Source organism: Pantherophis guttatus, chromosome 6 (assembly GCF_059756535.1).
Source record: "Pantherophis guttatus breed Tessera chromosome 6, ASM5975653v1, whole genome shotgun sequence".
NCBI lineage: Eukaryota > Metazoa > Chordata > Lepidosauria > Squamata > Colubridae > Pantherophis > Pantherophis guttatus.
The window spans coordinates 55,458,215-55,476,933 of record NC_142068.1 but is presented as its reverse complement, the minus strand read 5'-3'; the positions used below and the strand labels follow the sequence as shown (position 1 = coordinate 55,476,933).

Below are 18,719 nucleotides of genomic sequence, written 5' to 3'. Positions count from 1 at the left end.
TCCAAACAGAAATCCCTTCATGTCATTTCCAGAGAAAAAGAACCAGGAGCATTATTACTTAGGTGACCCTGAGGACACAGATAACCTCCAAGTGCTTCAACAATCCCCTAAAAGGATGCAAATGACCAACTGTCTGAAAGGAATATAAATCCTTCCATTCCCCACTATCGTATCAGAACTGGAGAAGCTTCTTGGATAAGAAGCGAAATGTCTTCAAAATAAAAAACAAGAAAGTCCAGTTGCCTCCTGAAAAAGCACCTTTGGGACAACCATGACCTGGATGACTGAGAATCTCTACAGACCTTAATCTCATAGCTGTGGTCGTGATCCAAAAGGCTCTCCTTCCCTAGTTTCTTTAGTTACTTTCTGAAAAAAATCCAATTTAGTTGCTGGAATCTCTTCAGAAAGGCCTATGGGTTCTAAAGTTTGACTCAGCAGCAAGCACTTAACATTGCTAGACTTCTTAAGACCCCAATTGACTAGTGGAACAAAACCTCTCTTTTTGATGGTTAATCCACTTTGTAGTGGACTTTCCAGGTTCTGATAATCCATGGTTGATCAGTACCTGGACCCACTATCTTCTGGGAGAAGAAAATGATAACCGGCTTGTTCATTGTTCAAACAGTCCTGGAAAATTGACTTGGGAGCATTGCTGTGAAGTGAGGAGTGATCAGATAAGTAGAGCTATCCCAGGAGAAGGCATAGACTTTTGTATGTTCATAAATGATTGCCTGACAAGGATTTTTATCTCAATTCCAACCTTGTCATAAGAGATGCTATGAATGGATGAAGTGAGCAAAGGGCCAAAGTATTGATAGAACAGATGTTTTAAATGTATTTGTAGATTCATGCAATGCATGATCAATTATCTCTTTAAAATTACAACCGAGAATTCTACCTCATGTTATTTTCTTAAAATAATTGTTGATGTATGATTACAATCTTTGACAGAAAGAAGCTGCATTTCCCTCAATTAAGGATGCGAAGGAGACCTTTCTAATAGGTGCTTCCAGGTGCACTATTAATAATAGAAACAGGTGCTCTTTCAGGTTTTCTCAACATTAATTTTCCAATTTTAGTGGCAATCCCATGCATGCCTATTCAGAACAAATCTGTTCAACTCAATAGGACTTACTTTCCAGCAAACATTGTTGAAGTCAATGAGTCTTACGCTTGAGTAGATGTATCCAGTTCACACTGTTATTCTATCATTTTCATATCCTAAAAGGGGGAAATTATTTTCAAACCAAGTACATTTAGCTGCTCTATGTAGTAGTTCACTTAGTTTACAGCAGATTCCCAGTGATGGTGAGGAGGATATCTGTCTCATCCCTTGTTGATTCTCCATTGGAAAAAGGCAAGCATCCATTCCCTTTATAGAATCCACTGTCTATGGCTCTCATTCAAGAAGTGATATTGCATGCCTTCTTTGGGCTAGATGGATGTTCTTCATGTTGTTTTGTCTGAGACATTTTTTTGACCAATGCAGAAAAGCAGCTTCTTGTACAGACCAAGGATCCTGTCTTGTCCCAGCTTGAAAGCAATTATGACAATTTCCATGCCGACTATAATATAAACTGAGAGAAATAAGAAAAAGTTGGGATGTTGCAGTTTGATATCACCAAAGCCAATGGTTGTTAAGGTGATAAAGCAAAAATAGAAAGCTTCCTCAAAATTTAAAGCTCTTTCCCAGTGTGGAAGAACAGCGGCAGCACAGGAGATGTATGCAAAAACAATAAAAGTCATCAGTGAAAAGGGTACATTCAGCTTTTCTACTTCTTTCCCTATATTATTAATGTTGCTGATCACGTGATTCACCATTGCCCCTTTGTCCAATTCAGGACATGAATTCCATCGTTCAAATCTGGTCAGTTTTGGAGGTGCAAGAAGAGCATTTTCTCTGATGATAAGCCTTTCAAAAATTTCAACATTTTGATTTTGCCCAGGCTTTTTTTTAAAGGAAGAATTATTTTTCAAAGCATCCTTAATATTTAAAGGCTCAAGAAGGACGATTTTGGCTGGTCCAAGTGAAGCCGAGCCTCCCTTTGAATCAGTCCTTTTTTTACAGCAAGATCTAAAAGAAAGCCTGGCTAATACTTCTGATTGTAGTTTCCGAGCTCGATTGTAAGAGGTGGATAATATAGTTGCTAGGATGTCACCCATGTCGGTGAGGACCAGGAACATGAGAGGGATACCAAACAATGCATACACCATGCACAGGTATTTCCCAAGTCTCGTCACAGGATAAATATGACCATAACCTGAAACCAAAGAAAACCAGAGAAAACTGTTTAAATATTATTTGTTTTTTATGGCATTTCAATTTGAACAAAACTAATGCATATGCATATAATAGTTGTTTTGGGGAGTGGTTCAGGTTTTTTTTATTAATGTTATATTGGAGCATTAATTGTATAACTTCACTAGTTTTCTTTGTCTGCTTATTGATATCTTTTCTGAAAATACATCTTTGTTTTAAATAAATAAAATATGCGTATATCTTTTTTTTTTAAATGAACCTATTGCCTGCATTTAAAACATGAAGGCAAATAATAAAATTCTCCTTCTTCCTTGTCTTTCCATTACAGATATTAGACCATTTTGATACCTTTTGTTTTTTTTCAAAAAGAGCTGTGCAGATCAGAGTTTTCATTGCAAAACACTGACATATCATGTACTGTTAAGGCCTGCAAAGGCCTCCAGCTTGTTCCTGTGTAGGAAGTTAGCACCCACCCCTTTCCTGGAAGAGTGAAATATTTTAGAAAATATGAAAAAGGCAGAAATATGAGAAGCATATTTTACAGACAAAGCAGCTCCCACCTTCCTGCCCCCCACCCTTTGTCAATGGGCCATTAAGGCTTGGGCCAGTCTATTCTACATAACAAAGATCTACCTCCTTCAGGCAGAGCCATAGTAGGAATTGCGAAAGATAGGATTAGCCCTCTACACAATAGCAACAGAAACTAACACAATGGGACCCATCTAGACGAGGCTCACCACATGGCACCTGGGAAGATTGCATCAGCCAGCAAGACCCCCACCCCCTGGGAGTCTGACAACCAATCAGGATACTCTTTCGTGGCCCCAAGAAATGCAGAGCCAGAGAGAGCATAAAAACCCGAGGATTTACTGTATCTGCCCTTTTCTGTTCAGGAACTCAAGCCATGTGATCCTGTCCACCATTAAACCATCTTTCCAAGCAGTCTCCATGTTTCCAGTGTCTGTTTTCCCCACTTGGAGCAGAACCCAGAAGGATGTTTCTTCCAACAATTGGCGAGCCAGTGGGACTCCAAGCTAACCTAACCAATGGACCAGGCCCAGGTAAGCCTCCCTTGCTAGCAGCAGACCCATTGAGTCTGTGGGTATGTTTTCGTGGACCTTGGCCATTGGGAACTAGGTTTTAAAGGGGTTTTGAGTTTGAGCTCAAAGGCTGCTTGGAAAGAAGGTGAGTACCTCTAAATTTTAATTTTAAAGTATGGAAAAGCATGGGAAATTTGTGTATGCCTGCATGTGTGTGAGTGAAGGCCCTTCTCCCAAGTACAGCTGGATCTTGCTTCCTCTGTGCATTTCCTAACCGCAGAAAGACTAACAGTCTGGAGAGCATGGGGGTTTTGCCAGAGCACAGGACCTTCTGTTAGGGAAGGAGGAAGTGTGTGTGTGGGATTCCACCTGGAAAACAGTCTGATTTCACCTCTTTGAGTGACCTCTAGCCGCACCTCTGCCTACTGCTAGCTCCACCGAGCCATGACCGGTAGGATAGAGAAAGCAAGGGGGGGTCACCAAATGTGGAACTTTGTGTTTAAAAGGAATGGAAGCCAAGCGAAAGCCAAGCGTGTGAAAAAGGGGGGTAATAAAATTGTGAAAAGGAAACCCGGTTTTGTCCAGCCCAGACACGGGGCGAGCGTGTGTGTGTGAGAGGAGGTGCCAGTACCACCTGCTGGGGTCAGCAGGTCCTCCCGGATCCCCTTTTTGGATCTGAAAAACTACGGCGATTCCCTAAGAGGAAGGGGCCCATACTTCGTAAGGGAATCGAAGTCCTTCCCAGAGCTTTTTCTCTGAAAACTGACGGCGTGCCACCCGGCTAAGTCGAAGTGATCCTTCCGGAGAAAAGGAAAGGGTCATGGGTAGCGATAGTTCGCGGGTGGCGGGGACCCCTGTAGAAGAAGTGCTCGCGGCCTGGGACGCCAGGCGGGTGCCCATATTGAGGGGCATGGATAAAAGGAAATTAGGAAAATGGTGTCAAAAATGGGCTTTGCTAAGAGACAACACCGGGAGACAAATTTGGCTAAATAAAGGTACTTAAAAGAAAAGGGAAATATATAAATAGGAATGTTGGGGTTTTTGTTTGTTTTGTTTGTTTGTTTTGTTTGTTTGTCTCTCTGTCTTCTATGCAACCACGTGGTATGTTTAAGATTTGTGCCTTCCCTAATTTAACTGAGATTTATGTGGGAATGATCAGTGTGTGTGAAATCTCAGAGTTCTGCTTTCTTCTCTTTGTCCTTCTTCTCTTCATGTGTGTGTGTCTAAGTCTTTGTGCACCCTCGAGGTAATTGTAACTGTAAAATGTATCTGATCTCTAGAGACAAGAATTTTAAATTGTTAGAAAAAAAAAAAAGGGTTGAAACAACGAAAAATGGGAGAGAGAGAAAAAAGAAAGAAAGAGCCTTTGCCCTGTGTTTGTCTGGCCAACAAACACAGATTAAGGAGAGCATTTCATTTCATTTCTGTTTTTTTTTCTCCTCTCTCTGTATCTTAAAGTAACAACTCAAGTTTATGAGGAAACGTTTTAAGTTCATTTACAAGAAAAAAAAAATCAGTCTTGCATTTACTGTATGTGTTTAAATGGGTTTACCTGTTCATCTCTTTCCTGAAGCATGTGAATCCAGTTTTTTCTTATCTGGTGTCTCCATTTTGTTGGAACTGCATTATCTATTTAGTAACTGCAATACTGTTGTGTTGTTCCTTTTCAAACTCTGCCTGCAAGCTATCTACCCCCCCCATCTCTAATCCTGTTACAATGCCTTTCCTGTGAAGATTACCCACAAAAAAGGGGGAGGGGACCCTGTTCTAATGTCTTTCAGCCCTGCACAAAGGACTCTGCAACCTGTGGAAGCAGAGCACATGGATCCAGATGCTGCCTCCAAAGGAGACCCTCCATCTGTTTGAACCAGGAATTGGGTTTGAATCCAGCCTCCACTGAAAGTCAGCACAGCAACCAGAGTGGAGCAGACCTTTCCAAGCCTGACTGACCAGCCTTACCACCAAGCATGCTACCCAGAAGACATGAAAGAAAAGACCCTGAGATGTACAAGTAAAGACCAAAAGACTCTTTTCAATTCCCAGAAGACAGCTGGAAAGACTATGGGGGAGGGTGGAAATTCATTGTAAGGTTTTCTTTCTTGTCTCATTTATATTGTAATCAGTTTATTGTAAGAATTGTATTTGGGAGTGATTGCCACAGCAAGTTATGTACACTCTAGATTTCTGTCTGGTGGAGAGGAGAAATATGTCCAAAATGTTTTTATTGCCTGTATTGTAAAAGTAGCTGCATACACAGAGACAGACCATTCAGAATTAGATTGAAACTATTTCCTTCACTTACCTCCACACAAAGCTTCTCCTAGGTTGATTTTTGCTCTGTAGCACTAAAAGCCCAAGGAGTTATATCTCCCTGCTAATTCCATAGGGAGGGGGCAATCCCCCCTCAGGCAATTCCCTCACTTGAAGAGATAGCAGAAAAGTGATCTCCAAAACCAAGCCCTGACTGTGACTTACAAATGATGCTGCCCAGTTGCCCAGTAAAGGAAGATATATTGCACTGGTGGTCTCATGAGTAGAAATCCCAGGGCTCATTATGTGTAACACCAAAAAAAAAAAAAAAAGAATGGATATTGTACACTGGCTAACCTCAATTTGGACTCACAAATCCTGGGTGCAATAAAGAGCTAGGACAGGTTCAGTAACCAACCCTTGGAAATGGGCAGCCTGTAATTTAAAGGAAAATCATGGCTGTGAAAAATTTTGGGACATGTGTTTGCTTGAAACCTGACTGGAAGCTCACAGAAAGTAATATCTGAAATCTGAAATTAATTGGCATGGAAAATTGGATACTGTAAAATTCTTACCAGAAATTTTTTCCTGGCTGCTAGACCTTCATGGTTGAAAGCTTTTGGAAGCCACTGAAGGAATCCTTTTCTGTTGCCTCTATCAATGTCTTTCCCCTTTGCATTAGAGCAATTAAAAGCACTCATCAAGCCTCCCTGACCTGATCAATTTTAATCTTTCGCTAAGAACTTGTTTCAAAACTCACGTTTTGAAAAAAAAAAGAGTAGGGATTGTAGGAAGTTAGCACCCACCCCTTTCCTGGAAGAGTGAAATATTTTAGAAAATATGAAAAAGGCAGAAATATGAGAAGCATATTTTACAGACAAAGCAGCTCCCACCTTCCTGCCCCCCACCCTTTGTCAATGGGCCATTAAGGCTTGGGCCAGTCTATTCTACATAACAAAGATCTACCTCCTTCAGGCAGAGCCATAGTAGGAATTGCGAAAGATAGGATTAGCCCTCTACACAATAGCAACAGAAACTAACACAATGGGACCCATCTAGACGAGGCTCACCACATGGCACCTGGGAAGATTGCATCAGCCAGCAAGACCCCCACCCCCTGGGAGTCTGACAACCAATCAGGATACTCTTTCGTGGCCCCAAGAAATGCAGAGCCAGAGAGAGCATAAAAACCCGAGGATTTACTGTATCTGCCCTTTTCTGTTCAGGAACTCAAGCCATGTGATCCTGTCCACCATTAAACCATCTTTCCAAGCAGTCTCCATGTTTCCAGTGTCTGTTTTCCCCACTTGGAGCAGAACCCAGAAGGATGTTTCTTCCAACACCTGTAAATATTTTCATTGGAAGATTTTGAGAAATATTGTTAAATATACACATTTGCAATATGGAATGTAGGTTTTAGCTACTTAAAAGCTTTCTTTTGTTAGCCCTGGCTGATTTTGAAGGTGCCAGTTTTTATACCAGTTATTTAGCTCTGTTACAATGTTTTTGTTTTAGAATATTGGAATATTTCCACAGTTTACGGGGAGTTTTATCTCCTTTCATATTAATCTGCCCAGTCACTGGATCATCAGTAGAGGTCCTCCTATTACGCTATATCACTTCCTCAGGATTTATTTTATATCAGTCGAGAAGTAATACTTATCTGCAGAAAACTCTTCCTTAGAGAAAAAGAATGTGCCAAAATGATTAATATTTAGAAGCATGCTAAAAGTAGCCATTTATTCACCATGACATTCCATATTTCAACATGGCGTTTCTCTGTCTGTGTCTTCACCTGTTTAGTTACATGTTTATATGTTCTCTGAAAAAATATTAAGAAGCAGATTGTGATTACCCAGTGGGGCTTAACTTTATAGTTCAACCTTGCACAAAATGTATTTCCTTATCCCAAATTGCTAGGAAGCTGGATACAGAAGTTTCCCCAATTCTGTCAAAATAGTCTTCTTCATCACAACTGCCACCTAAAACTGATGGAGGATCCTATGTAGGGCTGTGTTACATAGAATGCAAAATCCAAGCAATGTGTGAAATTTAGCACTCAATATGGGAACCCTTATAATGGCACACACATACCTTTCACTTTCTCAATTTTGCAGCCAAGGTGATTTATATGTCCTGTTAAGCTCACACCTGTAAGCAGTGCTGAGCAAGACTGATTTTCAGGCTAGAGAGAACAGCTAATTGCTTTAAGTGTCTTTTTGTCCCTTTTTTTGTCCTTTAATCATAGTCATCAGAAGGACTTAACCCAGCTGTGTTCGCCTAAAAATTTGAACAAAGCATCTACTCAAATACTAACGATTTGTGTCTAAGAGTATCAGCCATTGTGAGAAAGAATATTGTTCCTCTATTTTCAAAAGTGTTGGCTTCTCCTAGTTAACTCAGAACACGTACAGTGACTTTGCATCCTATTATGATCATTGACTTTCTTTGACTGCTAAACTAATCCAGAGCTACTTGTCCCCAAGCAGCTTCAGGTTCATGGATCAATGGCAATTAGCTTTCAGGGCAGTGTGGCTTCCTATGAAGGCCATCTGCTGAGCGAGAAGTGGGCTTCCTTGTACAGTTTCAGCCACTCTGAGAACAGACTGCTGGACTAGATGGGCAGAGGTCTGATCCAGTATCTTCACTGTGGTCAGAACTGAGTGTCCGGACTGAAGTGCAAGGTCAAAGTTTTTTCAAGCATAAGTCTTTTAGCATTATTTTTAATCACTTAAGTCAGGGCTGTCAAACTCACCGCCCACAGGCTGGTTTGTCATGCGCTGGCCATGCCCAGGCCAGGTTTAGTGAAGGGGAAAAAGTCCCAATACAACAATGCTGTGACACCACAAGTTTGACACCCCTGACTTAAGTCAAGGGATAAATGACCAGCAGTGCATAGGGAAACCTTTAAGGCTGAAAGTCATACTTAACTAATTAGGTTTATTGTATTGAACAAAAGTCTTGAAATATGTCATGATTTTCAAACAGATTTCTATTATTAAATGAAATCCTAAAGAACTGTTGCCAGACAAAATATGCAACGGAACTAGACAGCTAGCTAGTTTGCCCAGATAAAAGGCAGCTTCTTCCCTTGTTCCAAATGCACTTAATATTTAATAGTCTGTACAGATTTAGTGGACACGATGAAACAGATTCACCAAGCAACCTCATAATTTAGGAAAGCAACATCAATATAAAAACATTTCTATAGCTAAAGATAGCTTTATTGAAAAAGTAGTTTGGTTATTACTTAGTGTGTGTATGTGTTTTATTTTAGTTATTATATATACATAGGTGGAGAAGGGAATGAAAATAAAAGAATACATGAAAGAATACTAACAATAACAGTCCTAACTATGTCCATTAAAATGTCTCTTTGGCATGGAATGAGGCAGATCAAATAGTCTCAACCCTGAGTAATAATTGTTAAAATTTCATGCTGTTTTTATTTGGCTTCTAAAGTTGAATATAATATATAATAATGACAATTTTAACAGTTGGATGTTGCAGACTAAAGATTATTTTCAGTGCAGGAACCGCATCCTGTTGTTCATATATTTTGGAAGAGAATTGTAAGAAAAATCAATGCAAAGAAGAGATGTAATTTACCATTAACTCCAAATGCTTTATTGCATGGATTTCTACGTGATTATGTATCAACATTTAATGATTTTTTTTCTGTATTGCTGTAAACAATAATTACAAAATATTGACATAATCTCAAGCAAGAGATCGCTGAAGTATGTAAACAGCAAAAATATTAAAATTCAGTGACATATTGAATTCGCAATGAAAAGCAAATGGGAAAAAATGTCAAAAGGTTGTTCATATTACATGCAAATCTCTTTTAAAAAATACCGAATACCAATATGATACTGTCAGCTACAAACTATTGGAGAAATCGCTATTATTATATTTGTATAAGAATACATGTACAGTTTGTAAATTTGATTCTTAAATCAATTTAACTAAAAAGCTAAGCTAAAACCTAAAAAACTTATTTCTATATAGGTGCAGAAGAAATTGTTTACAGAATGTTAGTGATAATATTCTAACAGTTAGTTATGAAAATATAATTAAAATAGAATATATACAAGATAGAAAATATATAGAGAAAATATATAGAGAAAATAGAAGATCTCTCTATCAATCTATCATCTATCTAATCATCTATGGTGCTCTTAATCATCCTAATAATCAAACACAAAGCCTTCTCATAACAGTAGCAATTGAACAAAATTTTACTGCTCAATTTTGGAAAATTTAATGGAAAAGTCAATAAATAAAAAGCAAAATAACTTTAGTTTTGGATCAGCATGGTCAATCAGTAAGAAGTAAGGTTATGAGCACTGCATAGATGGAGAAGTGAAGTTAAAACTGGCCTATTGATTCAATTGTAGAATTGGAACAGAAATGTTCTAGTCTAGACTCTCTTCCCCATATTTTAAAGATAAATATTACTAACATGATGGGGATTTTTCCTATATGAGGCGCAAGTAATTCTATACAGATACTTGGGAAATATGATTTTGGATCTGCAATTCTGTACATCTAGAACAAGAATTTTCTATTTCTTTACTTGTAAGACTTGTCTATTCCAAAGGACAAGAGGAATGAGGCTAAAAAGCCACAGGAGAACAGATCATTAGTTGTTCTTTTCCTCCAGTGGAAGGAAGCATATCAGCCAAAGTAAGCTGACTCAGCAATGTGCCCTAAATTGTTCTCCTTCAGACTGCTCTGAAAGGCTATCCATGTTCTAGCCAAAGAAGCACATTTGGAGTTGAGCAGGACTCACAATAAGGTCCTAATGAATTTGGACTGGTTTAAAATGTGAATGATCAGAATAGGCATAGAATTAGGCACTAAACAACAATAGGTTTAACATCTTAGTACGAAACTTTAAAATGGATGCAGAATGCTATATGTTCCTATTGGAACTGACAGATGTAATGACTGCACTGATAACTTTGTGAATTTAGCTTGTAATCTCTTGAGTTTACTGTAGCCAAGAAGTAGATGACCGGAAATAGCTACCTAAATATTTAAACATCTTTATTTGCTTGATGGGATTGCTACTGATATTTCCATGAATGCTGGCAATGTTGCTTGGTGAAGAGTAACATCTTTGCTTTCATTTGGTGAGTAACATTTTTGTTTAAGAGCAATTTATTTCTATAATCCTCCTCTTTGACTCTGGCAGAAATATACTAATAAAATTATGTCTAGTTCCTTAATTGTCCACAGAGCATATGCTAGGAATATTATGACATTAGGAGACTGAATGAAACTGAAATCTTCATCCTGTTCTTTGTATTTCGTTTTTGACATTTTAAGAACAAGGTACCCATTTTTCTGGTTTGCCCTCCCAACTGGAAAATTAACTTAATTTCTTTGAGTTTTTAGGGATGTAGTTGGTGATCTTAGCATATCTAAGTCTTAGGACATCTATTTTTACTTTTAAATCCAGCACCCCCAGCTAGAAATGAAAAGTGGCTCTAAAAAATTTGTTCCACAGGGTCTACAAATGGGGAGCTTAGGCCAGTCTCAAGCAGGCTAGAATTGCTCATTTCTTTATGTTGTTGGAGGGGCACAATAGCTCAGTGGTTAAGACACTGGACTTGTCAGCTGGAAAGCTGACAGCTGGAGTTCAAAACCTTAGCACTGTGCAATGGGGTGAGTTCCCATTACCTATCCCAGCTCCTGTGGCTTAGTACTTTGAAAGCATGCAAGTGCAAGTAGATAAACAGGTACCACTTCAGTGGGAAGGTAACAGTGTTTCATGTGCCTTCGGCATATAGTCATGCTTGCCAAATGACCATGGAAGGGTCTTCAGACAACACTGGCTCCCTCAGCTAAGAAAAAGAGATGTCCAGTCATAGAGTTGGATACAACTAGATGGGAAACGTTTACCTTTACCTTTATATCTTGTTGAGGTGCAGCTTTTAGTATCTCTAGTAACTTCAATAAGCATGGCTGAGTGAAGTGATGAAATATAGTTGTAATTTGGCAACATCTAACTGGCTATGCATTCTAATTGAAGGATAGTACAACATCAGGAGTCAACCCTATTAAATTTCACAGGATTTACTTGCGAAGTTTCACATTATAGATTTAGATCGCATTAGATCGCACTCACCACAAACTACCATAAATTATTGTTTTTATTTTATTATTGCAATTAAAAATAAAGAAGGCAGAGCAGAAGCCTTGGTGTTGGCCAGCAATTGTTAAACACTTGGATAGCAAAGTGAGTAGCAATATAGGTGCCAAAGACATACCATATTTTTATTTAATCACAGTAGTTGATTCCAATTTTACTGAGGAATTTGAAAAAATATTTACAATTTTTATTCTCAAATTGTGTGATGAACTTAGGAAAACCATACTATGAACAAGTGAAGGTAATAAACATCTGGAAAATTATCAACTTAACAATGATGTTGGAACTAAGACATAACATATATACTATAACTGTTGGTAAGGAAACTCATTCTTATATCCATATTAGTCTGTCCTAATTTTATCTGATGAGTTCTTTTTATATAAGCAAGTACATAATATGAAATATAGGCAGTCCTCAACTTACAACCTCAATTGAACCCAAAATTTCCATTGCTAAGCAAGACAGCAGTTAAATGAGTTTTGTCCCATTTTGTGACCTTTCTTACCACAGTTGTTAAATGAATTGCTGCAGTTGTTAAGTTAGTAACACAATTATTAAGTGAATCTGCTTTCCTCATTGACTTTGCTTGTTAGAAGGTGTCAAAAGTATTCACCTGACACTGGGACACTGAAACCATCATAAATATATGCCAGTTGCCAAGGGTCTGAATTTTGATCACATGACCATGGGGAATGCTGCAACAGTCATAAGTGTGAAAAATGGTTATAACTAAAAAAAATGGTCATGCTTTTTTTCACTGCCGTTGTAACTTCAGTCACTAAACAAAAGGTTGTAAGTCAAGGACTACCTGTGTGAACAGACCTAACCAAAATTGGGGGAGGGGGAAATTAATACATTCTGAATCACAAAGAAGCAGGGCAGCAGGGTGGTAGAAATGGAACAAATCTACAGTATCTTTTTATCTATTGTACCAGGAAACAGTCATCTGTGTTAGTTGTTACTAACTGTTGTAACCCAACAGTTAGTTATTATGACTGTTGTCAGGATCCCCAAGACATACAGTATTTGAAGAGAGGGTACAAATATGCAATGCAAAACAGGAAAGCCTGTATAAGCGAGAGAGTTTATGTCCTTGAATGACTTGTATTGAAAACTTAGGTCTTCAGAAGGATTATACTTAGGTTTACTTGGAGAACCTAACCTTGTTTATTGAGGCTCCCAATCATAAATGCAATTCTTTACATCTTCAAGGAAATGCAAGTGGTTGCATAATATGAATAAAAGGACAAGCACATATGTGCTAGGCCCATTGGCAGACCCATTGCCAATATGTTCAGCAATATGAACACATTGGCAATGGGTCTGCCAATGGGTCTAGCACATGCATGCTTGTCCTTTTATGCATAGAGTGCACTATTTGGGCAAAATATTTTCACATGATTTGGGATTTTGGCATCATCAGTAAAACTCCTGATAACTTTAGCCCATTTTTGAATGGGTTATTAAATTGATGAAGCTTCATGTCCACTGATGACATTTTCTAGAAGGTCTTTGTTACTGCCGTAATTACAGTACAGATTTACTCAAAAGTAAATCCCACTGTATTTAGCAGGAGTTACTTCCATATAACTGTGAAGTGAAAGACAGTTGTAGAGGTCTAAGTAACTGGTGTTATTTAAATAATCTGGGGCCTTGGATCACATGTGCTGACTTTAAAGGGCTCTGAATTTCATTGATGCTTTTTCTGCTTTACCTTTGGTTAGTCCAAGTACTTTTATTGCAAAATACTTCGCACAAATCATACTGACCTACTGTGGTGAAGACAGTGCAGCAGAAAAAGAGAGAGCCAAGAAAGGACCAGTTCTGTGAGGGATCAGTAAACCATGAAAAGTCAATTTCGTTGATCAGATCACGTGTCCTGTTTGTAAATATCTCATTGTTGGTCTCATTATCTGTTAATAAGTAAGCGAGATGCTGTGATTAGTAAGTGGAAAATTAAAGACTACAGACTACTGCTGTGTTACATCCATAGAATATGACATGTTGTGGCAATGAAACATGGGAGGTGGCTTATTTAAACTCACATAAGTCTTCCATTGACAGGAAACAACTCCCTCTGATTTTGCAGCTTTCCTCTTTAGTTTTTGAATATGGCTACTCTCTATACTCAATGTTAAGAGAAATGCACAGTTCATTTGGTTATATATGCTACAGAATTAGCCTCTGGTATTAACAAGAAAACTTTAATCTGCTTTACAGATTAACTTCTTTCTCAGAATAATAGCTGGTGATATTGAGAAAATGTTGAAGGAATGTCAAGGAAAAAACCCAGATTCATTTAGCACTACTAACAAAAAGCATACAAAAATATTGTTACTGAACGTTTAAAAAGTAAATCAATCTTGAAAACATTCTTGGCATGTTCATTTTTCTTAGACTATCTCTTTCAACAATGATTACACTTATGTTAGATTCAATCTCTAAACAAATGTGCATGCTGAAGTGGTTCCATTATCCCCAGGGACCAGTGGAGGTTTAAGGAATACTTTAGGATTAAAACATTTATGATCTACTTTTTGTAAATGCTAAGCACAATCTATGTTAGAGTAAATTTCTAAGTCATGCTTTGTTTTATAGCTATTTTTCACATTCCCGTTTCTATTCCTAACTATGTTCCACAATTCATGAAAAGCATAGGAATGATATTGGGGAGGCAGGGCAGAGAATCAGAGAATAAATCTGCCTGCAGAACTAAGAAATCCTTTCAACTTAAGCAAGAAAAATATAATGTTACAGAAACTCAGATTCCCAAATGTATTTATATATTCAAAACAAGAAGAGAATGAGGACACATTTAGTGCAATTAACTTGGTTGCCTCCTCTGCTAACATTGCAAATTCTTACCTGACAAATCTTTTGAAAGATTCCAAAGTTTCAGCATAAAGCTCCTGTATGCTTCACCTTCATGGCTCTCTCTGCAGCCTTCCACGTGAGAAAACATGAGAGCTCCCAGAAGACCATAGACCACCAATGAACAAATGAAGCAAGCATGGGGAAAGATAGCCCAGAATACCTGACAGCAAGTCCTTTCCTTTGGCTGCGAAGGAGATGTTCTTAACGTCATCTTTGCAAAACTTCGCATCAAGACCAAACGGAAGGCTTCATGAGCAGAGAGAAAACATCTATGGAACTCAAGTAGAGAGTCTTCTTTGACCGACCAAAAGCCTGTACCTTACTTCTGTTTCATAGCTAAAGAGATCCTCATTTTATAGCTGGGGTTATTTTTACAATATCCAAGGAACCTGGATAGAGATTGCAACCAACTGTGATTTAAAACAACTGTCTGTCAGATGCTAATACATTGTGCAGAAGAAATATTGATTTTTCTCAAGTGCTGTAATGCATGCATATGACGAGCGACTATACGCATCAAGGGTTATCGCCATCTGATAGTTGAAAGAAGAGGCTATTTGTTTATAGAGCTATGTCGTTTGCAATGCCCTGCCCTTTGGCAACAGCCAAAGCAAAATTTCCAGTAAGAGAAGGCAAATAGCAAAGAATAGATAATGAGTCCGTATAAGCAGGTAATGGATCTTAGTACAATTGGGGATATTCCCCAAGGAGTGTAGATGCAACATCTATTTTTTTTCCAAGAAAGCTACTAGACTTAATACTCTACTAACTACTCTATCTTCATGTTCTCTGTACCAGTTCACTTTTGAGGCATTTGCTCTGTGCACAACACTGTATCCTGAACATACATGAGTTAGAATTCTGTTCTTTGTATAAAATTACCTCTGAATATACTGTTGGGTGAAAGCAGTGGTGAAATCCAATTTTTTTACTACTGGTTCTGTGAGCGTGGCTTGGTGGGTGTGGGCATGGCGTGGTCTGGCTTGGTGGTCATGGCAGGGGAAGGATACTGCAAAATCTCCATTCCTACCCCACTCCAAAGGAAGGATACTGCAAAATCCCCATTCCCTCCCCACTCTTGGGGGAAGGATATTGCAAAATCTCCATTCCCACCCCACTCGAGCCAGCCAGAGGTGGTATTTGCCGGTTCTCCGAACTGCTCAAAATTTCCGCTACCAGTTCTCCAGAACCTGTCAGAACCTGATGGATTTCATCCCTGGGTGAAACAGAAAAAAATATATCTTGTCTTTTCCCCAACTTTATGTCAGTTTGGCAAGCAAGAAAAATATACAAGAGCTGTTCCTTTATTTACTGATGTATCCCAGCCTAGTCCTAAAGCACAATTCAGTGTAGCCAGACTTCTTACCATATACTGGGAAACATGCAGAAACATGACTAGCACAATTTTATTCTTATATTTTGCAGATACAGTCCATCCCTTGGCTCATGAAATGGATGAAGATCATTTCTATCCTTAAGATAGGTAAACCCAACATCAAATCTTAGAGCTCCTGACCAGTTGCTCTTTTGAGTATGGTATATAAATTACTGGAAAGACTACTCTACAATAGGATTATTCCAGTCCTGCTTGAAAATGTGTTTGTTGAGCAAGCAGGCTTCTGCCCTAACCATAGTCGTACGGATCAGGTTCTCTCATTAATTACATACATAGAAGAACGATTTCAAAAAGAACTTAAAACCTCTTTGCTTTTGTGAACCTAACTGCAGCACCCAATACTTTTTGGAGCCTAGGTGTCTATAAACTCTTTCAAGTAATAGCCTACAAGAAAATCACTTGGTTCATATATAGCATGTTCACCAATAGGAAGTTCTGTGTAATTATGGGAAACAATATTAGTAATGAGAAGACACTCAACAACAGCCTACCCTAAGGATTAATATTAGCACCGCTCTTGTTCAATTTATATATAGTCGATTTAACCTGAAACTCATTCCAGAAAATTTGGGCATGCAGATGATTGGGCATTAGCCACACAGAGCAAGTCCATGGAATTTACTGAAGAAACACAGACAGCTGACCTAGCTATCTTAGGACAGTATTTTTGCAAATGGAGACTTCAGCCAAACTGAAGTAAGACTGTAGTAACATGCTTCCACCTCAACAGCAAGATGGCTCACCATGAACTAAGTGTACAGTGTGAGAATACTCTTCTTACTCGTAACAAATACCCATAATACTAAGGGTTACTCTCAACAGAACATTGTCCTTCAGAGAACACCTGAACCCTGCAGCCAAACTGTGAACAAGAAATAACATCCTGCAAAAGCTGTGTGGGGTTCCTCAGCTTCTATCTTGCAATCTTCAGTTCTTGGACTCATCTTTTCATCAGCAGAGCATTTTTGCTCAATTGATCGACACCTAGCTGAATCACACTATGTGCAACAGATCAGACACAATAAGATCTAACTTTTTGATCACCGGCTTTGAGCCATCTCATCTACAAAAGGAAAATGGTCTACTATGAGAGTATAAGAAAATAATTAGTGATATTCACCTGCAATCAATGCAGATATCACTGATGCTATAAACAGCAGGCTTTGCTCCAGGCATTTACCTATTAGGACATGCCAGAAACTTATTGAATAACAACTTCAATCTTCTTCAGGCCTGGACACAAGAATGGTCCTCTTCTGCTCCTCCAAAGTGTCACAACATTCCCTGCTTTACAACTGAACCAAAACATTTCATTTTACCCCATGATCCTCAATAGGGTTAGGACTCAACATGGCAGGTATACTAGCCTTCTCCATAAATGGGGAAGCTCTCCTCTTTAAAATGAAGCTGTGGTGCTCCAAAGCAGACAGTGCAACATATTGTGGAACAGTGTCCTCTGAGTGTATATCAGGGAAACCCCAGAGACTTTCTGTATACAACTCCATCAACTATTACTATATATAGTCTACCTTTGAATTTGTAAACAGAGTAAGTAGTTGAGAATGTGCAATGTGCTTTTGAACCTTTTTTTGCCATACACTAAATAAATCAGTTTAGCTTACAAAAATTTTCTAATTATGAGCAAAAATCATAAAAGCAACATCATGAAACAATCATAAACAACCTAGATTGATAGTTAAAACCAAAACACTAAAATATTATCTTAAAAGGTTAAATCATGGGAATTGGACCAAAGTTTATTAAAACTGAGATGTTTTGTTACTCATCCAAGTAATTTCTTCAGGTAAAATGAAAATTTTGGTAGGCAGAGAGTCAGATAGTTGTTGGGAAAGAACCAACTCTTGCCCATCCAGACTTTCATTTTGACTGAAAAAGTTACTTGGATGAGTAACAAAATGTCTCAGTTTTAATAAACTTTGGTCCAGTTCCCATGATTTAAGCTTTTAAGATATTTTTGGCCTGGATGATTGAAACTTCATTTACAAAAGTATTACCATACCATGTTATCAGAGAACCAGAATTAAATTAATTTCAAGAATCAGTAGGAAATAATCACAATCAACTGTATTTCAATCCTCAATGGCTTATCCCATTATATTCAAATATTCTTAAATGACAGCTGCATATATCTTCATTCAGCATTCCAAGATCAAAAAATTAATCATGACAAGACTATAGGTCAATGACGGCTAACCTTTTCCGGCCTGAGTGCCCAAAGCATGCGTGTGCGCCCGAACCCCCAAAATGCAATGCGTATGTGGCTCTCGCACATGTGCCCTGCCCTCCCGCATGCACATGTGGGCCTCACACATGCACCCCCCACACATGCGCCCATGTAAGTACCCCCTGTGCATGTGCACACATCCCAGATGCACCCCGCCCCCCCGACATGCATGCCCCCACATGCCTCTGCCCCCCCATGCATGCGTGGCAGAGACCGAAGAACAGCTGGCCAGCGGGAGGTGCACGCTCATGCGCAGAGGAACTGAACTGGGGTGACAGCTCACATGCCCAGAGAGAGGGCTCTGCATGCCAGCTCTGGCACACGTGCCAGATGTTAGCCATCATGGCTATAGGTTTTTGAGATTGTGAAACAAACCCTTATTGGTAGCAGCATGGCCATGGCCAAACCTTCAGTCATATGGAGGACTTGGTGCTCTCTGAACTTGTTTGTTGGCTCACAGATGTTGTTAAATGTCTCTATTGTCACCCACC

General features: G+C 38.8%; 1 protein-coding gene across 1 annotated transcript; it reads right to left on the bottom strand.

Annotated features, from left to right (window-relative positions):
- Positions 1 to 1,439: 1,439 nt before the first annotated feature.
- Positions 1,440 to 14,816, bottom strand: KCNK18 (potassium two pore domain channel subfamily K member 18). Its single transcript, XM_034440293.2, has 3 exons — positions 14,579 to 14,816; positions 13,483 to 13,626; positions 1,440 to 2,261 (listed from the first exon to the last, which is right to left on the bottom strand). The coding sequence occupies exons 1-3, from the start codon at positions 14,814 to 14,816 to the stop codon at positions 1,450 to 1,452; spliced, it is 1,194 nt and encodes a 397-aa protein (XP_034296184.2). The 3' UTR covers positions 1,440 to 1,449.
- Between the last annotated feature and the right edge of the window lie 3,903 nt (positions 14,817 to 18,719).